The sequence below is a fragment of the Prionailurus bengalensis genome, chromosome C1 (assembly GCF_016509475.1).
Source record: "Prionailurus bengalensis isolate Pbe53 chromosome C1, Fcat_Pben_1.1_paternal_pri, whole genome shotgun sequence".
NCBI classification, from domain to species: domain Eukaryota; kingdom Metazoa; phylum Chordata; class Mammalia; order Carnivora; family Felidae; genus Prionailurus; species Prionailurus bengalensis.
Window position 1 is genome coordinate 174,074,545 of NC_057345.1, and position 26,873 is coordinate 174,101,417.

Genomic DNA, 26,873 nt, shown 5'->3' on the forward strand with positions numbered 1-26,873 from the left:
TAGAAAGTTATATACATCAGGATGATTCTGATATCTATAATTTTGTAATTTCTAGACAAATTCTTATTTTGAGTCCTCTGTCAAATCAATTATCCCAATAAAGCCTTTTTTGACATGTCAATATATCATATTTTCTCCATTAGCAGGAGAAACTTTCTGTACTTGGTTGAATGGCAACACCCTAAAATTTAGTCCACTCAGAACCTCAGACTATGAAATTATTTAGAAATAGAGAATTTGCTGATGCAGTCTGGTTAAGATGAGGGCATACTGCATTAATGTGGGCTCTGATCCAAGGATTAGTATCCTTAGAAAGTATTATACTAGTGAAGATTTGAAAAGCACACTAATGTTTACCCCTTCTTGATGCTGAAACCCCAAGACTTCCATGTAAAAAGCTTGATTAACCACCTGGAATATGAAAAAAACATCTGTACAGAGTGGTCCAACATTCCCAACCACTCCAGCCATCCTAGCTGAGGCCCTGGACATGTGAGTGAAGCCAACTAGATTATTCAGCTCTGTGTGGGCCAACACAGAAGACCCCGAAGTTCATGAAACTTCAAACACATGCTCCTCTGTCATCTCTAAGAAGACAACAAATTCTTCTTCAAACATAATTATCATGGGCTTTCTCTTCTCTATTCTTACTTTCTAACTGCTTTCCATATAAAAAGAACTTAACCTGTTGGATGGGTTTTTTTGGGGAATTAATTTACTTTTCTGATTTAACGGTTCTTCTCTAAAATTCAAGATTATCTACTCTTGTCAGCTTCACCATAACAATCATCCCTCCAACTCTGTTGTTTTTTTTGTTTTTTTTTTTTTAATTTTTTTTTTCAACGTTTTTTATTTCTTTTTGGGACAGAGAGAGACAGAGCATGAACGGGGGAGGGGCAGAGAGAGAGGGAGACACAGAATCTGAAACAGGCTCCAGGCTCCAAGACATCAGCCCAGAGCCCGACGCGGGGCTCGAACTCACGGACCGCGAGATCGTGACCTGGCTGAAGTCGGACGCTTAACCGACTGCGCCACCCAGGCGCCCCTCTGTTGTTTTTAAAGTAGGTGAGATGAGGAAGAAACCAAAGTTATTACAATGTTGCCTCAAATCCATTCTTTCCCCTTTATTCTTGTAGATTCCTTATTTCAGGACTTCAGTGTTTCTTGCCTATGTAACTACGCATAGTGAAATCTCTCAGGCCTTCTAACCCCAGAAATCCATCCCCCATTTGTCGCCAGAATAATCTTCTAAATTGAGAATTTGCTTAAAACGCTTTGATGGGGGGGGGGGGGCGCCTGGGTGGCTCAGTCGGTTAAGCATCTGACTTCGGCTCAAGTCACGATCTCATGGTACGTGAGTTCGAGCCCCGCGTCGGGTTCTGTGCTGACAGCTCAGAGCCTGGAGCCTGCTTCGGATTCTGTGTCTCCCTCTCTCTCTGCTCCTCCCCCGTTCATGCTCTGTCTCTCTCTGTCTCAAAAACAAATAAACATTAAAAAAAAAACCGCTTTGATGGGTTCTCATTCATGTATGCCTAAGTCAAGACAACAAAAATATACTGGGGGCTCACTAAATGCTTGCTAGGCACTATACTAAGTGTTGTGCATAAATAAGTGTGTGAATAAACCAATAGCTGCTTTCAAGGAGTTTCCATTCCCTTAAAGGGAGACTGACAGGTAAAGAGATATTTTTGATGTAATATGAAAAATGCTAAAATGGAGGAAAGCACAGAGAAAGCAAATTTGGCCAAAGCTTAGAATGTCAGAAAAACTTCGTAGAGATGATGACACTTAAGCAGTCCTGTGACTGTGAATTCCAAGACCTGTGAATATGTGTTTCATGGCAATGAGGAATTAAGATTGCTAATGGAAATAGGGCTGCTAATCAGCTGACCTTAAAATAAAGAAATTATTGTAGGTCATCTAGATGAGCCTAATATAATTAACAGATTTTTAATTATAGAGAGGGAGGCAGAGGTCTGAATCAGAGAGACAATTGAAGATGCTAGGTGCTGGATTTGAAGTGGGAGAAAGGGAAAGCTTCTAGAAACCATAAAGAGGTAGGCCGTAGATTGTGTCCAACAGCCTCCAGAAGAATGCAGCCTTGCCAACACCTTGTTTTCAGCAGAATGAGATTCATTTCACGCTGCTGACCTCAATTATTGTAAGATAATACCTTTGTATTGTTTTAAGCCACAAAGATTGTGGTAATTTGTTACAGCAGCAAGAGAAAACTACCACAGGGCCAAGTCACAGAGGCTGTTATATGCTTTGTTAAGTCTTAGGGCAATTGGAGATTTACTACAGGGGAGAGAGATGGCATCAGATAGCACTTTGATAAAAGATGGATTGCTGGGGTAACGGTGGCAGAGAGATAAGGCTGTGGCGATCACACAGACAAAAGAATGATGAGTGGCTTAACTGAGGGAGTAGTGTACAGGTGGATAGGACAGGTCCAATTAATTTCAGTGATAAAATCATTAGGACTACGGGAACAACTGAATGTGGGGAATATGGGGAAAGTTAAGTATCTAGTACCATTTCTCAGTTTCTGGCCTGGGTAGATACTGATATTGTCACTGAGATGGGAAATGCAGGAAAAATAGGGCATTGGCTTTGTCCTGTTTTGGTAAAGGGAGGGGTTGAGATTTGAGTACGTGGAATTTGAGACGATTGCGAGACATCTTTGTGGAGAGGGGCAGTGGACTGTATCTTAAAATCAGAGTTCAAGTTTAGGAGTACTTTGCATATGAGTGCCCATAAAACAAATAGAACAGATGTAAAACTAGTGTATTGATTAAGAAACTGCCTCTGGGGCCATTATTAAATAGTAATTATAATTCTTCTTTAACCTTTGCGGAAAAAAGAGGCAACTATTGGGAAGGCTGTTAGAAAGATTAAATGTGGCGAGTGTTTAGCACAGTACCTAGAGTTAGTACGTTAGTAAATAGTAGGTATTATTACTAAATAGCCCAGAAATAAGAAAGAACAACAGTGCGTTAAAGAATATTAAAGGTCTAAATCCACATTGCTGACAAATCAGATACAGTCTGGGCCTTCAAAGTACTTCTACTCTAGTTAGCTCCTTGAAGGAAGGGGCCAAATTTCACTCACCGCCATATCCCCAGTGCTCCACTCAATGATGGGCCCAAGGAGTCAGGTATTTTATAAATTCTGGCTGGATGGTTGACGGGAGGAGAAAGAGGGATCATGGAGAAAGCAAGGGAGTCAGAAAGAAGGAGGGAGTAGGAGAGTGAGGGAAGAGAGCTAGAAAGAAAGGAGACTAGAGGGAGGACAGGAGAAAGGCAGTGAGCCTCAAAGGAAGTCAAAGGATCTCATGTGAACCTGGAGTGGGAACCTGGGGATGGAGTGCGATCACAGTGTCTGTAAGGAGGCACATATAGAAAACCAGGCCTCTGTCCCTACAGTGGGCTGTACAATCACTCCTGGATTTTGTGTTTTGCCCTGTTACTCCACTTCCCCTCCCCCACCCCCACCCCCACTAACTCCCCCCTCCCCCAACCCGGGCCAAACCATAGCTTCTTGGAGGCCAGGAGAAATTAGACAGCTTTCAAAGTTTGGATTTTTGTTTGGTATGACTGAGGGGTACTGGTTTGAGAGAGAAATGGTACACTGACTGCGACTCTCAGACCAGGCCCCTGGGACCGACTTCCCGGAGCCTGGGACGCTCACGCCGCAAGCACCTCGGGGAGGGCTCCACCCTTCCGGCGCTTCCAAGTTGGGAGCCTCGAACGCCACGAGGGTGGGGCCTCGCGGACGCGGGGTACTGACCATTCTGGATCCAGTGGCGACGGAGGGACGACGACGGGGAAAGGGGTGCGAAGGAAGGACACAGGAGAGGGCGGCTGAGGGTAGAAGGGCCCGGGGCTGGCGATGGAGCTGTACCTCAGCGCCTGTTCTAAGGCTGCCAACGTCGCTGCCACCAAGACGGCCACCAGTGGCCTAGCCTCGGAGAGCCAGCAATGCGGAGACGTGAGTAGCAGCCCGCCCGGCGTCGTGGTCCTTCGCCCGGGCTTCCGGCCCTGTGGGGCGGGGGCAGGGATAGCCACCGACCCGTCTCGCGATTCCTAACCGCCCGCTTCTGGCGCCCTCGTGCGGCGCAGCCGGTGGTGGTGGCTCGGGTTGTGGTGGCCACACCTGGCTGTGGCAATGGGGGCGAAGAGCGGGCGGTGTCCGGGGGAGCGGGAGGTCTTCAGGGCTGTCTGGTAGGGCGGGACCCTTCGACCTTGACCGTAGGAGTTCATTTGGTTGGAGTAGGAGTACATTGGCCTATTACCTAAAAAGAAAGACCAAACTCTCCCAATTGCATCTGACAGGGCGTGCACAAAACCCACTTTCCAGGGGTCGGAGCGGGTCAACTACTGGATCTGCCTCTTGGGGTCAAGTTGCCTATGATCCCAGGAAGCAATACTTTATACTATACTACGAAGTTAGGTGAAAAGGTAAAGTAATTTTTAATTGTCTTACATTGGTTTTCTTTGCCCTTTTCTACTTGCTGTTAGATACAGGAACCACATCATACAAAGTCCATTAAGGGAATCTGCATTGATATACACACGAAAAAGATAACCAACCCCATATCTAACCTAAGATACTGCTTAGGATGCCTATCAGGCAACTTCATCTGTATAGTTTGAACAGAATCGTGGGCTAGAAAGATTCTTAGCTCTGTCTTAATTTATAATTTATGGAACCATATTAACATGTCTTTATACTATCACTTTACATCTACTTATTTAGTGAGGTTTTATTGCAAACATATTTGGTTGAGAGGGGGAAGGTTATCAGGGATAGCTGGATATTTGATTGTGTTATGGTTTTAACCAATAATAACTTGGACAAAACTCTAATTACAGAACACTTTTCTACTATTTTATTTTGAGTTGCATTCTATTTCATATACTAAGTGAGAAAGAAATGAAGTTGAAATGAGTTAACATGTTCAGTATTTAACTAATGACTGCATGATTTGCCCCAACTTCCTCATCCAGTTTTTTCCTCCAATCCAAAGCCTCAGCTTTTTACAGTTGGGGTCTTTTATACCTACTCACACATACTACATTAGTAGTTCTGTGCCTTTGTTCCTTTGTTCTGTGCCTTGTCTGCCAAACCTGGCATATTCTTTCTTCTTCTGCCCAATCTATGAATTTGAACCATCTTTCAAGATTCTTTCTGAAGTATGATAGCCCCCAATTAGCTTATATTTCCTTAAAATTTGCATTGCTCTTGGTTTATATAGTTTCACTCAACAGTATGATTTTATGTTTATAATTTAAATCATGCTGGGGTATAGTATGCTTCTCTCAAAGTCTTTCATATTTTTAGTCCTCCATACTTCTACCCTCAAACCTCCCCAGCCTTTGACCCAGTAACTAATGCTGAAGAAAGTTCAGTGCATTCTTTTTCAGTGGTTCTTTGATCAATATTGAAAAAAAAAAATTATGAGAAAGAATTCTGAGTGACCCCGTGCCCTTCTTCTATCTATGATGTCATGAGAAATAAGCCTCCCCCCCAAAAAAAAGGGGGGGGGGACCTGGGTGGCTCAGTTGGTTAAGTGTCCAACTCTTGGTTTCAGCTCAGGTCATGATCTCGCAAGTGGTGAGTTCAAGCCCTGCATCTGGCTCTGTGCTGACAGCAAGAGCTTGTTTGGGATTCTCTCTCTCCTTCTCTTTCTGCCCCTCCCACTTCATGATTCTCTCTCTCTCTCTCTCTCTCTCTCTCTCTCTCACTCTTTCTCTCTCTCTCTCTCTTTCAAAATAATTTTTAAAAAATGAATAAGGTCCCTTGGTATTTGATACTTGCCTGATAAACAGCTTTAACCTTGCTGATCCTAATAAACATGATTTCTTAAAGTAAGTTTTGTTTGGGGGTATCTGGCTGGTTCAATTGTTAAACGTCCAGCTTTGGCTCAGGTCATGATCTCACAGGTTCATGGATTTGACCCCCACATTAGGTTCTGTGCTGACAATGTGGACCCTGCTTGGGATTCTTTCTCTCCCTCTCTCTCTGGCCCTCCTTGCTCATGCTTTCTCTCTCCCTCTCTCAAAATAAATGAACTTAAAAAAAAGTATGTTTTTTTCTGGAAAATATCTAATTTTTCTTTTTAAAAACAAATTTGTTCTATTAGAACTAACTATGCCACCTCGCACTGTTAGACTTAGTCACATCCAAACAAACTAGCTTTCCTAAAACATGCTTGAAACCTCTAATATCCCTTCTGAAGGCTAAGTGTAAACTTAGCCCTGTCTATTGTTTGCTTATTCAAATATATTGTTTGCCAAATTACCATTTCTGTCAAATAGTAATTCACTTGTCATTACTTTTTTTAAATGTGTCCTCTCTATTCTTTATTATATTCATTTCCTCCAAACTATCTTCATTTAATCATAATTAGGCACCAGACTGTTTCCCTGGAGAATGACTTTGTGAGATCCTTCCTTTTCTTTCAGTACAATCTCCTCCATAAAGTGGTGCTTTATGTTTATACTTTTAGTTTGTTTGTGTGTGTGTGTGTGTGTGTGTGTGTGTGTGTGTGTTTAAGGGAAACTAATCACTTTAATGGACAACAGAATGGTTACGTTGGCTCCAATGAATGGATATGTCTAAAAGATGTTCTTTGTTTACAGGTCAGTAGCCCAAGTTTGGTCTTGAGAAATATACTGTCATCACCGTTAATGTTCAACATCTCTTAGATGTTAACATCTTTAAAAAAAGATGTCAGTATCTTAGAAAAATATAATCGGTCCACTCCTTGACTCATGATTGTTGATTGTTCCCCTTACAGGAAAGATATGGTCTTTATATCTGGTCTCACTGAATTCAAAACATTGTCCAATGGGATTCTTTTCTTTGCCTCCTCAGAGAAGCATTGGCAACTGGGGAATTGTGCTTTATAATTTAGGGCCTTGGAAGAAATTGAAGCCTGGTGTCAAACAAGAGGTCAAAAACTTATCAAGGAGGCTTTTAAATGGAAAAGGAAAGCTAGCATCCTATCAGGTTCCCGCAGCCTGCCCCTTTGCCCACATATGAAACATCCTCCCGCCTACCTTAAGGGAGTTCTTTATAGGGTCCCACCCGGCCAGGCTCGGTAGTGTTTGGAATCTGACTGAGGTGGCTACTGCCAGACTGAACACAGAGGTCACAAATTGATACCTGCAGGCAGATCTGGGTTGGTGCACAGTGTGTGGGGTCTTATCAGTTGAACTGAAGGCCCCCAAGCAGCACAGGCGCTCTCAGGGTCCCACATCTTACGCACATTCCAGTTGCCTTTCACTTGAGACAGCTCCTGCTTTGACTGTACTTTAGACTAGAACTTCCATTTTTCTGGGCAAGAAAACTTAAAGGAAAGCAGAAAGAAAGAATGCAAAGGCAATATTAGGACTACTTCCACACCCACTTATATCCTCCACTTTTTCCCTTTGAGAAATTCCCCCATTATCCCACCCTGCCATTGAAAAATGGACTAAGAACTCACACACACAAAACAATCCACCTCACTTTGGTAATGTAATTTATAAATGAAAAGTAGATAATTCATCTGTTTTCTGTAAAGTAACAGAGAAACATGACTGTTAGCTGATATTTTCCTTCTTTTATATGATAATGATTATTGTATAAGGTGGTATTTGGTCTTTACACATATGAAGAAACTTCAGTCTTATCAAGATCTATTTTTTGACGTTTATTTATTTATTTTTGAGAAAGAAATAGAGAAAGGTAGCAAGTATGAGTCATTGGCGGGGGGGGGGGGGCGGGGGGGCAGAGAGAGAGGAGGGAGATAGAGAATCTGAAGCAGGCTGTGCACTGTTAGCACAGAGCCCAATGCGGGGCTTGAACTCATAGACCATGAGATCATGACCTGAGCCTAAGTCGGACACTTAACGACTGAGCCACCCAGGTACCACATTATCAATATCTTTTATAATTGGTTTTTCAATATGTTGAAATTTGTAAGACCTTGATTTTTTTCCTAACTGTAGCATTCAGGTATTGTTGGGTTTCTTGCCTTAGATAAGACCCCCCAATACAAAATAACTCTTTAATCTATTATCTTTAAAATCTGATTTTTACTTCTACTATTTTTGTTAAAGCTGTTTCTGGAGAGCATTATGCTAAGTGAAATAAGTCATACAGAGAAGGACAGATTCCATATGTTTTCACTCCTATGTGGATCCTGAGAAACTTAACAGAAGACCATTGGGGAGGGGAAGAAAAAAAATGGTTAGAGAGGGAGGGAGCCAAAACATAAGAGACTCCTAAAAACTGAGGACAAACTGAGGGTTTATGGGGGGTTGGGGGGAAGGGTGGGTGGGTGATGGGTATTGAGGAGGGCACCTGTTGGGATGAGCACTAGGTGTTGTATGGAAACCAATTTGACAATAAATTTCATAATAAAAAATAAAAATTAAAAGCAAAAAAGCTGTTTCCATGAATCTTCATAAAAGACTTCTATTTTCTTCATTTTCATTTTATTGATATATAATCATAATATTATCCCTTTATACTTTAAATGAAAAGAGTACATTGACCTGGAAGAGGGAGGAGGAAAAGAAAGTTTTAGCTTTCTGTATACATTAAAACAAATTTTATCCTATTCCCTTTCTTTCATTTCTCTTCTTTCTTCTCTGGCTCAGGGCCAAGGACTGATGGAGATCAGAGAAGGAATTAATTGAATGAGAGTAGGTTTTTAGAATAGGATCATGTGGAGAAAAGAGGGAGAGATAATAAATTTATGTTGCCTAATCCAAGTCTTTTCTGTTGATGATTTTACTCCACACCAGATTCTTCATGCATGCTTTATTTTCAATGAACAGTGTAGTAATTTCGATAGGTTAACATTTAAAAGTGAATTTCATTAGTTTTACCTTTATAATATTTTTAAATCTGTGTTTGCAGCTTTTTCGACCTTCTTACGGTTTTAACCTGACTGATCCTTACTGTCGACTTTTGGAAAACCAATATCAAAGTCTCCATGATCCACATTTAAGAGCATACTATAAGCGCAAAGATATCCTGAGAAGATTAAAGAAGGGTGGCTATATCACCAGCAATAATAAAGTGGGTTGAAGATTAATTCTTTTTAATCATTGCAAATTTCTAAGACTTGATAAGGCTTGCTTCTGTACCTTACGGTGGGGGCGGGGGAGATCTGTATCACCTTTAATTTGGTCAGAAGAAATACTTAATGGGAAATTTCATAAATTACTCAGTATTTGGGTCAAAGGAAATCAGACAATCGCTTTTTTCTAAATGAAACTACTTCTTCCCTCACGTTTTTTCTTTATAACATCAAAAGATGATTACCAAATAATTTGGGGAGGTACAGGTAATTTTCCCAATTGTATCATAGTCCTCTTTCTCTGCCTCTAATGTCACTATATGCTTGTCAAGGATTATGTCCCATACACTTTTTAAAAACTTGAGACAAAATAGGAACCTAGCAAAATCAGTCTGATGGAATATTGATGGACTATATTCTTACTGGGGCTGAACATTTTTATTACATTGGTCTTTTAATAACTCCAGTTGTGGGTACTAAATCCTCTATCATGGCATAATGCATATTAATAAAGTAATGATTTGGAAAAGATATTTCCTCTGGGTTAAAAATTATAGAGAGATCCTGCTTGCAAAATTGTTAGCATTTTATTACTCTTAATAGCAAAATATTATCAAATGGTATTCCATTACTGTTTTTTCCTCTAGAAAGTAATTGTTAATGATTTTTAAATATTTGTATTCATATATTTTTGTTGTTATTATTTTGTTTTGTTTTTTAGATTGTATGTACCTTGAGGGAATTGAATAAGTACAGGCAATATCTTACCAGTTTAAAATTAGACTTTGAAAGAAACTATATGAGAGATCAAGTAAGTTAAATACTTAATATGGTTTCTTTACCTAGCTAGGGTTTGGAAGAAAGCTTTCTTTGTATGCAAAATATTTTCTTTTAATATTTTTACCTTTAATTTTGACAAACTACTTTTTCCAAATAAAATTTAGAAGAGGAATAAATAATATTTTGTTACCAACACAGTTGCTGTATTGAGCTAAAAAAAAAAAAGGGACCAAGTCATCTATTAATATGCCTGTGGTAGCTTACATAATTTAGCAATAATTTAGCAACTCAGACATGTCACTTCTACCTGAGCAAGGACCAATAGGAAGAGTCTATTGGGCTAGCAAGATTCTTCATCCGTAACCCCCAAAACAGTGGGAATAACAGGAGAGGAAGTATATGATAGTCATAATGTCCTACAGATGACTCAAAAAACACGTACATTGTGTATGTGTACCCACACACATGCAGCTGTGTTCATTCAATAAAAAATATTATTAAAGGTGAAGTGGAATGCCTTGATGTAGAATAAGTGGGTATAGATAGTGACTTCCTTTCAATTTTTGACTCAAAGTTTGTGTGAGAGTGTGTGCGCACATGCACATGTGCATGAGTGAACTCGGGTTTTAGGCTCGAGTGAGTTGGATAAAACTGAGAAATGTATGTGTATGTGTACTTTCCCAAATTTATGTTCAAAGGTTAAGAGTTGTAAAAGAATGATAATGACTTCCCTATACTATTAAATGTTCTATATTTTCCCCAATTTCTCTCCTATGCCTAGAGCTTCTCTTCCCCTTCTTTCTTATTTTCACTTAACTTTTTCAGAATAGGTAGAAAAATATGATGAAATATTTATCATTTATTTTCAGAGGAAGACATCTTTATTTTGGGTCAGTTGTCCATGTCTATAATAGGTTCAAATGCAATTAAACAGAAGTAGCTATTCACAAAGTACTAAGCACTAAATAAAAAGGCATATCGTAGGACAGTTTTATTTCTGGAGAATGCAAAAAGATTTTATATACATATATATGTATATCTATATTCACATTTATGTACATATATGTCTATGTGTGTATATATTACATATTTTTTTCAATAGGAAATGCTTGCAAAGCAAGTAAATAAACTACAGGAAAACAATCAAATACCTAGACGTTCTGATGTTGCACGGTTCCAAAATTGGTTGTTACAGGAAGACACCCAATCTATTAAGGACCAGGAACAATTAATAAGGAACAGGTAAGATTGAAGTTAATGCATATTTTATGTATATATTGTAGACCCAAATATGGAAGAAGATACTAGAAAGAATTGAAAGTAGGAATTTTTTTAGATAACAAGACACTATTTAACTCCACTACTGTCCCCACTATGGAGAGGAAAGGAGACCAAGAGGTACAGGAATTGGGAAATTATGGTGGCAAAGGTATGAAGAGGAATTTCTACCAGAGAAGACAGGGTTTCTGGGAATCCAAAAGGTAATCCAAGCTGATAACTGAAGAACAAATCAGATCCAAAATCTTTCCTATTGTAGGAGATGAGGGAAAGTATCTTTAGCACATGCTTCCTTTTTTTCAATGTTTGTTTACTTATTTTGAGAGAGCGTGAGCAGAGTAGGGGCAAAGAGAGAGGGGGAGAGAGAGGGAGAGACTCCGTCGCTCTGCTGTCAGCGTAGAGCCCAAGTGGGGCTCGATCTCAGGAACCATGAGATCATGCTGGCTTGAAGGTCTATGAACAGAGCTGATAGGAAGTCAATAAAATTCTTGTAGTTTAAGAAACAAAAACCAAGCCAGAGGGTGGTTTGGGAATATCAAAGCAGATGAAGCCATCATAAGGGAAACAGCCAATACACCTTTACTTGTATTTGCACTTTTACTTAGATATTTGGATATGATAAGTAGGGAATTAGAACTTGAGCGTACAGCAGAAGAGCAACACCTGCTCCGAATGGATAGAGAAGAAAGACGACAGCGAGAACACACAAGAAGAAAACTTAGTCTTCGTAGAAAAATTGAAGAGGTGAGATAACAAATTTAAAATATTGAGAGAAAAACTGTATACAACTGTTTCATTTGTAACTAGTTGTCCATCATAGTTCCTGAAGTCATTTCAGGTCTGAATCATATATCCCCATTAATCTTTCTTCACAGCTATAATATACAAGTTGTTACATAAAATAATGAGGCTGATAGCGCAAACTATGTATATGAACCAATACCTGCTCTTAAAGAGATGATTGTGAAAGTTACTAGACACTATTTAATTCCCCTACAGTCTTCATTGTTGGCGGGGGGGGGGGGATTTTTAATTCAGCTTTAGTAAAAAATAACCATCTTGCATTGTTAATAGGACTGCAGTAAGGAAAGCCCATCCTAAACCCAATGTATGACTTTCATTATGCTTGACCTGATGTCTGTCGGGCCCCTGACGTGTTCTAATTTGCTTGGCAGTGGTGGGCAAAATACAAAGGTTTATTGTGAGCATGTACTGAGTATGTAACTCTGTGCTCCCTAGGAATGGAAGACAAAAGAGATGCTACTTCTGATGAGGATTGGAGAAGATGTTAAAAGAGAAGCTAGGATAGAGGAACAACGGCGTCGCAGCAGAGAAGAGAGTGACAGGAAGGTGGGGTGAGCTTTAAAACCTCTAACTGGGACTGTTTGAGGAGAAGCTTTTGCTAGTTTTGGTATTTGAAAGTACACTTTGCGAGATAACAATGGACCAGTTACCCCAAATGATATGCATTATACAAAACTGAAAGCTATGGATGTATTTTGGCTATATTATATTCTGACTATAATCAAAAAAGTGCTGCCTTATTATTTGATACAACCGCTTTTGACTTTATCTCACGACGTAAACTAGTAATTGTTCTAGGAAAAAAATGATAAACTGATTTTTCTTACTCTCAGAATTTCTTGGAAAAAGTTCTCAATATTTCCCTACCAGCTAATTTTTTTAGAGTAACTATTTTTTATTTTAAATGATACATAATATTTTATGATTTAGAATGTAAACCAGTGTAAAGAGAAAGAAATTATTTGTAATCCTAGCACCACCTATTGTATGGTACATGCACACATTGTGTGATATTTCTATGAAAATTTACTACAATAAATAAATTCATGTTATTACACCTTACAGGGTGTTTTGTAGATTGCTTTCTCATTTAATAAAAGAACATTGACAACTCTCCATGTGGATTAATGCTTGTCTAAAATTACAAGTAATTTCAAAGCTTATTGTTTTTTTTTTAATTTTTTTTCAACGTTTATTTATTTTTGGGACAGAGAGAGACAGAGCATGAACGGGGAGGGTCAGAGAGAGAGGGAGACACAGAATCGGAAACAGGCTCCAGGCTCTGAGCCATCAGCCCAGAGCCTGACGCGGGGCTCGAACTCACAGACCGTGAGATCGTGACCTGGCTGAAGTCGGACGCTTAACCGACTGCGCCACCCAGGCGCCCCTAAAGCTTATTGGTTTTTATTTTTATTTATTTATTTTTAAGAGAGAGAGAGAAAGCAGGGGAAGGGCAGAGGGAGAGAAAGAGAGAGAGAGAATCTTGAGAGAGAGAGAGAGAGAAAGAGAGAGAGAAAGAGAGAGAGATAGAATCTTCAGCAGGCTCCACACTCAGGGCACAGCCCAGCACAGGGCTTGATCCCACAACCCTGGGATTATGACCTGAGCCAAAATCAAGAGTTGGACACTTAATCAACTGAGCCACCCAGGCGCCCCTCAGTAGCTTATGGTTGACAAACTAGATGTAGTATAAGATATACATAATTTGGTTATATTGATATATACTGCTATGTAATATTTTTTATTAATGTAAATTTAAATATGTATGATAATCTTTTATTCTACTTTGGTACATATACCTTTTAGTATTTTCAAGGTTCATATGGTGAGCTCAGCTTATCCCACTTTGTTGTAATTATTATTTTCTAATAATCACTTTTTTGTAATGGGAATTCTCTCCAAACTGACCTTTTTGTTTGCTTCCAGACATTTCTGAAAGTATCTGGTTTGTAGAGCAACAGAATGTCCCAGGTCTCCCCTCTTTGCCTCATGCCAATTACTATTCAAGGAGTCCTGACCAATTTTCGTGGCAACCAGTGCAATGGGACAAGTTCTGGCACTGGAAGTGCTTTTAGACACTACCGCTGATGGTAGACATGGTGACAACACAGGAAGCTTGAGCCATGTTCATGGCAGAGAGATATCCCAATTATTGATATTTCCAATGAGTTATTCTAAATTGCTTCTCTTGAATTGTGTTTTCATAGAAGTTTTCAATTCATTGGTGTATCCTTCTTAATATTTTAATATTTTTTTCAGATTGACACTATTTTACATTGACATACATTTTACTCCAATGTATGTGCTTAAATTACAATTATGGAAATCTTTAAAACATTTGCCTTTGTATCTTTGTCAAAAATCAGTTGTATAGTGTATTTTTGTATTCTTCTCTACTCTTCTTCTATTCTTTTCTACTCTAATACTGTCTATTACACTGCTTTGATTACTGTACCTTTTATAGTTTTTTAAATCAGTAGTGCTAACCTTTTAAGTTTGTTCTACCATTTTAAAGTTGTTTTGGCTAATCTAAATCCTTCACATTTCTGTATAAATTTTGGAATCCGCTTTTAAGTTTCTACCAAGAAATCTTACTGAGATTTAGATTAGCATTATGTTGATTCTATTGGTCAGTTTGAGCACAGTTGATCTCTTGATAATATTGAGTCTTCCAACTTGCGAACCAAATATTTCTCTCCAATTATTTAGGTTTCCTTAATTTTTGCAGTTTTCAGGTCTTACACATCTTTTGATAGATTCATCCCTAGGTATTTCATAATTTTTATGCAATTATACTTGGTATTTTTAATTTTAAATTATGATGATTTGGTGTTAGTATCTAGAAAAGCAAATTTTTTAGTCTGCATTGACAAAATCATTCTAGTAATTTATTTCTAGATGCCAATTGACATTCTACATAAATGATTACGTTGCCTATGAATAAAGGTAGTTTTATTTCTTGTCTTTGGGTGCTTTTTAATTTTCTTGCCTGATTGCACTGACTTATAACCCCTGTTATAACCTAGACTAGAAAAAGTGATAATGGACATTATTATCAAATATTTCTTTTGTCCCTTCTGTCCTCTGTACAGGCATATTAATTAGGTTGCTTGATGTTCCACACCTCACATATACTCTTTTCATTTTGTAACTTTTTTTCTCTCAATCTTTCCTTTTGGATGGTTTCTTTTCCTTAATGCACTTTAATTAATCTCTTCTGCAATGTCTATTCTGCTATTAATGCATATCTTATATTACTCATCTCATACATTTTAAAAAATGATTTGGGTCCTTTTTATATCTTCCATGTCTTTTCCTTACCTTGTAAATATATGGAATACAGTTATGCTTTAATATTATTACCTTTAATTCTAGCATTTGTATCATTTACGGGTCAATTTTAATTGATTGATTGACTTATTTTATGGATCATATTTCCCTGCTTCTTTATATGCTTGGTGCTTTTTGATTAGATGTTAGATATGAATTTTACTTTTTGGATGCTGAATATTTTCATATCCTTTAACTTTTTTCTTGAATGTAGATAATTTCTTTGGAAACAGTTTGCTTTAAGTCTTGCTTTTTAAGATTTGTTAGATGGGACCAGAGCCATGTTTAATCTCACACTAGTTATTCCTCACTACTGAACCAAGACCCATTTTAGTACTCTACCCAATGCCCTGTGACTTAATTCGTTTTTCTGGAGTGCATGGTGAAAATAGGCATGATAGACAGGTACCAAGCACTTTTCTCTCTAATCCTTTAGGATGGCCTTTGTTTGTTTCCTCGCATACCTGTACTGATCCATTCTCTTGCTAAATACTCTAGGGAACCCGTGGAGGATCTCTAGGGTTCTTTCTCTGTGCAGTTATTTTCTTTCTGGTACGTCGAGGGTCAATATTAGCCCAGAAGCTTAAGACAGGAGTGACTGTTGATTTCCAACATATACTCTCACATTTTAAATGTTTGTTTTGCATTTTTAAACAGAAAGCTGACATTAATTTTATATATCTTAATATTTTAGAAACAAGCCCTTCTAGAGAAAAAAATGGCTTATCATTTACAAAAAATGCAAGAAAATGGCTTTAAAAGAGAAGAGATGAGAAACAACACATTTCATTACAGAGGACAAGATGGAACATATAGTGAATGTGAGAATATTAAAAAGCTGATGGAGCTATGTAGAAAATGCTTATCTATGTATTTACGTAAAAATCCTTTCATAAAACTCTGATTGCTTACAATTGCTATCTGCTTTGTGTTAGGCACAGTTCTAGGCGTTTTTCTATTACGGTTCAAGTGGAAAAATAGACATATATGTAAAAATTAAAACAAAGTAAAATAATCTTATCAAGTGGTCTAGTAAGCAAGCTTGCCTATACTGTAGTTCTGACTTCCCTATACTAAAAATAATGTATTTTTTGCTACTGAAACTTTAAAAACTTGCATGTAAGATAATTGCTATTTTATAACCAACATGGTATTCTACTATTTTCCCAGCCATAATGAATAGACAGTACCAGAAGAAGGTGGGGGGTGGGGGGGCAGGCAGGAGGTCGGGGAATAAAGAAGGGAGGAAGTGGAGAAGGGAGCGTAAGGAAGAAAAGACAAAAGAAGGAAATGAAGAGTTTAAAGGAGGGATATCCAGTCATGACTTTGCTATGCCCAATCTCTACCAGCTTTCTTTAAGCTCATAAAATACATTAAGTTTGTTAAATTAAATTAATGATGTTAACTACAATTTCATAGCCAGAATGCAAAAATATGGATTTGCTTTAATTATCCTATGTGGTATCAGGAAAGAACAAGATCATCCTCTGTCCTATCAATCCTCTTTCTAGATGAAAGCCTCCTTGTGTCACTCCAGTAGATTACTAACTAGTTTTTATTGCCTCTTTTTTCAAACCTACTTCAAATCTATTTTTCAAACTGCTACTAATTACACTTTAAATCTGTTCTGAGGCTTTCTTCTCCCAAAACATAAAGATCTCCATCACCTCTTAAATGAAGCTCAGACTTTTGAGGCAACCATTCATCACTACCTAGAGCCCAACTCAAACCTAAATTTTAAGCTTTATTTCATACCACCTCCTTGAAGAAGGCAGCTATGATCTAGGGGTGATGTACTTAGGCTCTAGAGCTAAACTGCTAAAGTCCATAATCTTTACCAAACTGCTTTACCATAATAATCTATCCATTCAAATAGCTTGGACAAATTACTTAACCTCTTTGAGCTACAGTTCATGATCTAAAAACAAAAATAGTACTCCTAAATTCTCACAAAGATCTCAAAAGTCTATAGTAACTACTCAATTTATTTCATTGTCCAATCAAATGAGACTACTGACCATTCCTAACACACAAGGTCCTTTTCTTACTTCTGTACCTCTCTGTCCAATTTTCTTAGCCTGGAGTGATGTGCTCAGTGTCCATCTATCCCCATCCACAATTCTTTAAGCCCCACTGTAAGTGACATTCCACAAAGTCTTTCTTTTTTTTTTAAAACGTTTATTTATTTTTGAGACAGAGAGAGACAGAGCATGAACAGGGGAGGGCCAGAGAGAGAGGGAGACACAGAATGTGAAACAGGCTCCAGGCTCTGAGCTGTCAGCACAGAGCCCGACGCGGGGCTCGAACTCACGGACCGCGAGATCATGACCTGAGTCGAAGTCGGATGCTTAACAGACTGAGCCACCCAGGCGCCCCCCACAAAGTCTTTCGTAACAGCCCTAATTGGAAGATCCTTCTTCTTTGAATCCCTTATAGTACTTTGTATTATTTTCAATACACTTATTACATACTTCCCACTGTCTTAATCACCCATAATATCATATCTCCCACTTTTGTTTTCACAGAGCAGATAGTACTGTGTTTATGTATGTATGCATGTGTGTGTGTTTGTTTATAAAATATATATTTGCTAAATGGACTAATTCAATTTATTCAGCTCATCAAAACAATGAAAACAATCTCATGCTTCAGAAAAGAAATCACTTTAGTAACTATATACATTCCTACAAACTCAACTGTTAACTTTCTAAATAGGAAGAGAGTTCCAAGTAGACATTTTAAACATTTGTTACCTCAAATTCCCTTTTGAAGAAGATGTAAAGGGGGTGCTTGAGTGGCTCAGTTGGTTAAGCATCTGGCTCTTGATTTGGGCTCAGGTCATTATCTGACTATTGTGAGCTCAAGCCCTAGATTGGACTCTGTGCTGAGCAGGGAGACTGCTTAAGAGTCTCTCTCTCCATCTCCCTCTCCATGTGCCCCTCCTCACCCTCATGTGCATTCTCTCTCTCTCTCTTTCTCTCTGTCTCTCTCTCTCTCTCAAAAAAAAATAAAGATAAAATACATTAAGAAGGTATAAATGAATCCAATTTATATTATCAAGGTGACACAAATATCTATCTTACAAAACAATTATACTTCCAAATAATATTGTCATCTTCCACCAAGTAGACAACTTCCAGAGGGACAGAGAGAGAATGAAAGAGGAAGGGAATATTAGGTGAAATTTGCTCCAGTGGGCAGACAGATCACTCTCACATTTACATCTCTAATGAAAACCCATTGAGTACCCATTATGTGAGGAGACTTTGCCCTCCTTACGTGGTTAAAAAGAAGAACTATAATTACCTCTATCACAAAGGAGTAATATATATACAGTTGCCTGTGCCAGGCTGGGAGGCACATCCAAGAATGCAATAGTAACTGTGGCCCAGTGGGTTTCTAGCCAGTAGCTACATTGGTATGCATCCCAGCAGATAGGAAATGACATGTTACAGTTTGTCTGGGTGTAGCTTTTCTCTCTACCAGAAGAAAATTCTGTCCCTTCAAGTATATCTTTTAACTTGAAGTGATAATATTTCAAGAATTATTACCTTCCCATTTCACATCTTTCCATGTTCTCCAATACCTCCCTATAATCCCACATACAAATTAGCATAAGGCTCACCTCCCTTGGGCTTGATAAAATAGTCTATCTTGGGTAATTCTGTCATCACTCTTACTAAAAATAAATGTTTTATTACATTTTTTAAGCTTATTCTCCAAAGAAGAAAAAGAAGTCTTTTGATAATATGAACTTAGTTTACCAAGTTGGTGACCAGAGACCAAATAAAGGAGTATATGGTAATTTAATATTTTGATAAGAAATACTGTAGTAATTTGAGGAAAGACTGAGTTTGGATAGAATCTTTTGCTTAAATGCTTTAAATGCTTAAATCTTCTGTTTTGTGTTGTCAAATGACTGATTTAGAATGATGCTTACCAATAATGACACAACCTCTATTGCTTTCAGAATTTGATCTCTAGTTACTGATTTAGTGTTGTAAACTTAATATTATGTCATAATTTTAGAAAAATAAAATGAAAAATCTATTGCTGTTAAACAGTATATGATACCTAAAAAAAAACCAAACTAATTTTTATAATGTTCATCATGATTTTATTTTTTTTTTTTATTTTTTTTTTTTTTTAATTTTTTTTTTTTCAACGTTTATTTATTTTGGGGACAGAGAGAGACAGAGCATGAACGGGGGAGGGGCAGAGAGAGAGGGAGACACAGAATAGGAAACAGGCTCCAGGCTCTGAGTCATCAGCCCAGAGCCCGACGCGGGGCTCGAACTCACAGACCGCGAGATTGTGACCTGGCTGAAGTCAGACGCTTAACCGACTGCGCCACCCAGGCGCCCCTGTTCATCATGATTTTAGAAAACTCTGAAGTCAGTCAGAAATTAACTCCAAAACTACTCTGAACCCTATTGAATTTTACTTTATTATGTATCCCATACTGTTACTTCATGTTGTCTATTAGGGCTCACTGGATTAGACCAGGAACACAAACGGCAGCATAAAACTTCTCCAAATAATACACTGTCAAAGTGTGAGGCTGTTAAAAATTGAACAATATGAATCTCCTCCCGCTACCAAATTTCCAGGAAAAAATTAAAGCAAAAAAGTTAAATTACTTTGGCATTATTAATTCAAATTTAAAGAAGAAAAGTCCACAATCTTTCCTCCCTGAGTATGTAATTTGATTAGTCTCATCAAGACTCTGAAACCTGGGGAGCGACAGAGTTGTCTTAGCAGAGGATGTCTTCCACTTTCAGGACCACTGAGGTAGATTTAACTCTTAAGCTTCATGGGTCCTATTTTTAAAGCTCAAAGACTTTTTTAAAGACACCAATAGTTATTACAAGGCACACAATTATGACAATACCAGCCCCACCTCTACAAAATGTGTACATTCATCAGTTGAAGGAGATTTGGGTTGTTTCCAGGTTTGGGTGATTATGAATAGAAAAATCAGAAGTATTTGTAGTCAGCTTTTTATGTAAACAAGAGATTGTTGAGTCATAGTAAATGTATGTTTAAGTGAACAAAGTACTGTCCCAACTGCTTCCAGAGTGCCTGTAATATTTTTCATTCCCATCACTAATGCACGAGAGATCCATTTGCTATGCATTCTTGCAACCATTGTATTATCAGCAATTTTTTATTTTAGTCATTCTAATAGATATAGTGTTAGCTCATTGTGATTTTCATTTGCATTTCCCTGATGGTTAATGATGATGAATATCTTTTCATATGCTATCTGCCGCTTGTAAATCCTGCTTAGTAAAGTATCTGTTGAAGCTTTTTGCTCATTTTTAATTGGGTAATTTTCTTACTGTTAAGTTTCAGAAGTTATTTATATACTCTGAATACAAATCTTTTTCAGATATGTGATTTGCAAATATTTTCTCTCAGTCTGTGACTTGCCTTTTAATTTCTGTTCCATTGATCAATGTATGTGTCTATCTCTTTGCCAGTACTGCACTGTTAATTAGCATAGCTTTTTACAGTCTTGAAATCAGGTAGTATAATTCTACCAACTTAATTTTTTCCCTCAAAATTTTAGGACTATTTTAATTTGCTTACCTTTTGCACATAAATTTTTTGATCAGCTTGTCTGCAAAAATTAGGCTGAGATATTTTAGTGAAGTACATTAAATCAATCTACAGATCACTTTAAGGAGAAAAGAAACCTTCTACAAATCTTGGTCTCCCAATCCATAAACATAGTATCTTTTCTGTTTAGGTTATACTTGATTTCTGTCATAAGTGTTTTTATAGTTTTCAGCATAGAGATCTTATGTATGTTGTGTCATATTCATACATAAGTACTTCATTGTTTTGGTACTATTATACATGATGTTTTTAAATTTTGTTTTCCTGTTGTCCATGACTATACTTTTTTTTTTTCAACGTTTATTTTTGGGACAGAGAGAGACAGAGCATGAATGGGGCTCGAACGCGGGGCTCGAACTCACGGACCGCGAGATCGTGACCTGGCTGAAGTCGGACGCTTAACTGACTGTGCCACCCAGGCGCCCCGACTATACTTTTTACTATACCTCTTTTTACATATTTTTTAGTGGTTGTTCTAGACAACACTGTACTTATCTTTTCACAATTCCACTTCACCCTTTAAGTGGAATGTACATCTTTCCACTATCTATGACTTCTTATCCCCCAACCCTTTGTTATAGTTGCCCTATGTATTACATCTACATACATCAAACATCCATTCAGACAACGTAACATGTTTTATTTTAAATAACTAAATAGAAGAAGACTAACATTTTATATTTACCCAGATAGCTACCATTTTGAATGCTCTTTACTTTCTGATATTCCAGGTTTCTTTTCCAGTATCATTTTTTTCAGTCTATAGAACTTCTCTTAGTATTTCTTTCAGAACAGATTTTCTGGCACTGAATCATCTTATTTCCCTTCTTCTAAAAATGTCTTTATTTTACCTTCATTCCTGAATGACAGTGCTTTCATTCGATATAGAATTGTAAGTTGACATTTTTTCCGGAACTTGAAAACTGTTTTTCCGTTTCATTGTGTTTCTGTAGTTCTGATGAGATATTGTCTATATTTGAATAGTGATCCTCTATGACATTTTTCTCTGGTTGTTAAAATTCTGGGGGGTGGGAAATAGCTTTTAGCAACTTAATTATGATATATCTTGGTGTGGATTTTTATTTTTTTGCCTGCTTTAATCTTCACTGAATTTCCTTAAACTTAAGTTTATATCTTTTGCCAAATTTCATTTAAGCAGACTTCCTTATCTCACAGAAAGAACTACTATCCAAATCTAGTAATTATCATAACCATTATTTTTTAAATATATTTTTAAAATATATTTACTACATGGGTGTATAACCTTAAACTACATATATACATATAGATAGAAATAAATACCATTAAAAATATTTTAATGTAACTGATATGCTGTTGTATCCAGTTGTATGTGATGTGCTTTTTACACTCAGCATTATGTTTCAGAAGTTTTATCTCTGTGCTGCCTGACATTTTATTTCATTACTGATATATCCCATTGTGTGAATATACCACAATACACATATATTTCTCTTGATGGAAATTATATACATAATATTTATATTGTATTTTTATATGTTATATATATTTGTATTATATGTTACTGATACTATATTTATATATTATATATTATATTTATATAAATGTTTATATAAATATAAAATCTCATGGTACTCATTGAAGAGATTCTCTAGGGGTTATATGCCTAGATATGGGATTTCTGCATCATGTTTCCTTTTCTGAGAAATCATATTTTCAAATCTCTTGTCCATTTTCCTAAGGGGTTTTCTTTCTCCTGTGGATGTGAAAGATTTTTAAGCCATACTAGATAATTGTGTTAATATATATATATACATATATATATGTATATATATATATATATACACACATTATAATAAATATCCTCTTCCAATTGTGATTTGTTTCTATCCTTTCTTTTTATCTTTTGATGTACAGTTCTTAATTCAATATGGCTGATGTTAATCTTTTGTCTTATTTGTAGCAAATATTTCCAGTTTGTTAATGGCTTTTTTAGCTGTTCTTTTTTTTTTTAAGTTTATTTATTTATTTGGAGAGTGGGGAGCAGAGAGAAGAAGAGAAAGAATCCCAAGCAGTTTCTGTGCTGTCAGCATGGAGCCTGATGCAGGGTTTGATCTCAGGAAGCATGAGATCATGACCTGAGGCCAAAGTCAAGAGTCACACATTCAATTGACTGAGCCACCCACGCACAACAGTTTTTCTTATTAAACATTTCAAACATAAATAAAAACCAGCAGAACCCATATGGTGCCTCCATCTGACTTGTTTCACTTAGCATAATACCTTTTCTATCTATAAAATCATGTCATTCACAAATAGTGACAATTTTACTCTACTTTTCCAATTTGGATGACTTTTGTTTCTTTTTTTTTTCTTTTTTTTTTTTTTTTGGCTTAATTGGAGTCCCAGAAGGTCCCTTAAGCTACCCATCAGTCTCTTAATCTATATTTTAAAATTCTTTTCCAGGTGCCTGGGTGGCTCAGTCGGTTAAGCATCCATCTTTGGCTCAGGTCATGATCTCATGGTTCGCGGGTTTGAGCCCTGCATCAGGCTCTGTGCTGATAGCTCAGAGCCTGGAACCTGCTTCAGATTCTCTGTCTCCCTCTCTCTCTGTCCCTCTCCTGCTCATGCTCTGTCTCTCTCCCTCTCAAAAATAAATAAACATTATATATATATATATAAATTCTTTATCTCTTTTTGGGTGAGTTCCACTGCACTCAATTCCAGATCACTAGCCCTTTCTTTGGTTCCACCCATTCTGCTGTTGAACCCCTATAGTATCTTTTTCAGTTCAGTTATTGTATTCTTTAGCTCTATGACTTGTGTTTCACACTGTCTTATATTTTCTCTTTGTTGATCTTTCTGTGTTCATCCATTCATCTCTCAAGATCTGTGAGCATCTTTATGATGATTACTTTGAACTCTTTATCAGGCAAATTACTTATCACTTTTTCATTAAAGTTTTCTTTGGGAGTTTTTCTTGTTCTTTCATTTGGAACACATTCCCCTGTTTCCTCATTTTCCTTGTTTTTTTTTGTTTTTTGTTTTTTGTTTTTTATGTATTAGGCAAAACAGCTATCTCTCCCAGTCTTAAGGGAGTGATCAAAAGAAGACCGGGTGTGTGTTTCACTTGTCTGTGCAGCATCCTGCCAAGAATTGGCTCTCCGATTGTTTCAGTCCCATGGGGTCCAAAACACAAGGACCCCTGGCCACTAGAGCCAGACAATCAAAGGGTATCCTTTTGTGAACTGTGTGTACCTGCTGGCTTTGATAGGGCCACGGGGTGGGGGGGGAGGGTTAGGGCAGGCAAGCCCACCCACTGGCTTCAGTGGGGCAGGGCCACAGGAGTTTGCAGGGGTAAGGCAAGCAGAATCAGCAGGGTAGAGAGAGTGCAAAAATGGCACCTGGCAGTGCCAACACTTGCCAAGATAGGAGACTATAAAAATTGGAACGATCAGCACCTCCTTCCCTGGAGAGAGTTGGAACAAACTTCTACCCTTCCAGAAGATGCTTTAAGAATAGCCAGTGGATCTTCTTCCTGTATGGTCTACATGCTTTTCAGCCTGCTGTACTTGTGCTGGGTCTTAGGGTAAGTAGTCTGTGTACGAACCTTTTAGGAACAGAATCTTATTTCCTAATGCCCTTTGAGTCTCCTGGATGTAAGCTATGTTGATGTTTTGTTTTGTTTTGTGTTTTTTTAAGTAAGCTCCATGACCAGTGCAGGACCCAACATGGGGCTTGAAATCACAACCTTGAGATTAAGACACAAGCTGAGATCAAGAATCAGACATTTAACTGACTGAGCCACGCATGCTCCCCCATATTGATTTTTAAAGCTAGATGTTTGGAGGCTCATCTCTCCAGTGCAGGTCCCAAGGGCTAGGGAGCTCAAACTGCTTGCTTCTCAGGGATATGCTCCATATTTGTGAATCCCTCTCACAGGTCGGTTGTCATACCGCAGGTGGGGTTTTTGGCTAGACCACACCTCTGCATGGTGTATCTCATTCCCACGCAGATGTGGCCTTTTTATCTTTTTGTTGTGGAGGAACTGCTCAGCTAGCATTCAGGGCCTTTTCAGAGAAAGTTGTTGTTTATGTAGCTGGAGATTGGTGGGTCTACGGAAGGAGGTGAGGTCAGGGTCTTCTTATGCTGCCATCTTGCAGGTTCAATTTCTCTAGCAAGACTGATTCATAGATGGTGGCATGCCTTTCCATCAAGAGGCATATAATATCTCATTTCCTTTCTCTTTGTACTGTTAGCAGCCATTTATGTTCAAGGCCTAGATCTATGAATTAATTAAGGGTTTCAAGTTGGGATAACTTAATTCTATCATTCCTTCTTCTTAGGTTAGTTGGAAAAGTTGTATTAAAAGAAATTTCCTCTTGGGGCGCCTGGGTGGCTCAGTCAGTTGAGCGGCTGACTTCGGCTCAGGTCATGATCTCACGGTCCATGAGTTCGAGCCCCGCATTGGGCTCTGTGCTGACAGCTCAGAGCCTGGAGCCTGTTTCGGATTCTGTGCCTCCCTCTCTCTGAGCCTCCCCCATTCATGCTCTGTCTCTCTCTGTCTCAAAAATAAATAAACGTTAAAAAAAAATTTAAAAAAGAAATTTCCTCTTAACTACTATTGGTTACAGTGTGGTATAGGATACTTCGGAAAAGCAGATTGAAGCTTAACATTTTACAATCATTTATCAGTTTTCAAAGTAGTAAATTGTTTCAGTAGCATCCTTCAACAGTGAGCAATTTGTTTTTTTCATTGTGAATTTACAGATTTAAATAAATTTAATGTACTTCAATAAAATTATGTTAATGTGTTTATTAATGCTAAAAGGGTGATAGTTCCTGCCAGTGGGATCTCCCGTTAGTATAACTCTTGAGTCCTTTGTGACATAACCCTAATGATTTTTTATAGCTTCCTTGCTATCTGGGAAGACAGGATTATTCAAGCTTATTTTGTACACATTTAATTGCTTCAACATCATTGAGTTTCACTGGCATCTTTTAAATGATAAAGTGAACATATATAGATGATAGATAGATGATAGATAGATAGATAGATAGACCTATTTCTGGACAGTCCTGTTTTATTTATCTATTTGTTCTTTCATGAATACAGTGTTCTCTTAATTACTATAGCTTTATAATAAGTCTTCAAATTTGGTAGTTTGAGTTCTCTAATATTTGTGGTTCTTCTAGATTGACTGTCTTGTGGTAGGGCCTTTACTTCTCCATATAAATTTCAGAAACAGCTTTCCAGTTTCTACAACATAGTCTGTTGGGATTTTATTTGGGCTCACCTTTCATTTCTTTTTCTTCCTGGCTAGCACCTCCAGGATAGTATTGAAAAAAATGGTGATTGTGTACATATTAATCTTGTTCCAAAATTTAAGGGAACATGATCAATATAGAGTGTCAGCTCTAGAGATTTGAAGATAGCTTTTATCACAGGAAGGACATATCCTCATATTGCTAGTTTGATCATGAGGTTTGATCATGAATGGCTATTAAACTTTATCATTTTTTCCCTGCATCTTTGAGATAATCATCTAAATTTTCTCCTTATTTCTTTTAAAGTTGTGAATAACTTTGACTTATTTTTAATGTTATATGTTAAACCAGTCCCACATTCTTGGGATTAACGTTACTCATTCATCATGCATTATCTTTATCATATATTGTTAGATTCAATATATTTCATTTATAATTTTTGCAACTTTGTTCATGTGGGATGGTGACTGAGGTTTTCTTTTCTTGTAATGTCTTTTAATGAATTTGGTATTAGAGTGATTTTGGTCTCAAAATATGAGTTGTGAGAGTAGAAGTATTCCTCTTTAATTTTCTGGAAGAGTTTGTGTATAATTAGTGTAATTTCTTCTTTAGATATTTGGTATAGTTCAGAAATGAAGTCAATTGAGCCTGGAGTTTTCTTTGTGTACATGTTTTTAACTACATATTCGATTTCTTTAATAGATATGTAGTTCTTCATATCATCTATTCATGAATG

The 26,873-nt window shown here is 37.4% G+C and overlaps 1 protein-coding gene across 1 annotated transcript in view; it reads left to right on the forward strand.

Annotated features, from left to right (window-relative positions):
• Window positions 1-3,795: 3,795 nt before the first annotated feature.
• The window catches only part of FSIP2 (fibrous sheath interacting protein 2), a 98,970-nt gene continuing 75,892 nt past the window's right edge, over window positions 3,796-26,873 (forward strand). The window contains exons 1-9 of the mRNA XM_043577241.1: window positions 3,796-3,990; window positions 4,335-4,460; window positions 8,914-9,075; window positions 9,798-9,887; window positions 10,959-11,098; window positions 11,740-11,878; window positions 12,374-12,484; window positions 15,963-16,089; window positions 18,980-19,069. Of these exons, the coding sequence (XP_043433176.1) occupies window positions 3,892-3,990; window positions 4,335-4,460; window positions 8,914-9,075; window positions 9,798-9,887; window positions 10,959-11,098; window positions 11,740-11,878; window positions 12,374-12,484; window positions 15,963-16,089; window positions 18,980-19,069 (1,084 nt within the window). The 5' untranslated portion in view covers window positions 3,796-3,891. The remainder of the gene's footprint in view (window positions 3,991-4,334; window positions 4,461-8,913; window positions 9,076-9,797; window positions 9,888-10,958; window positions 11,099-11,739; window positions 11,879-12,373; window positions 12,485-15,962; window positions 16,090-18,979; window positions 19,070-26,873) is intronic.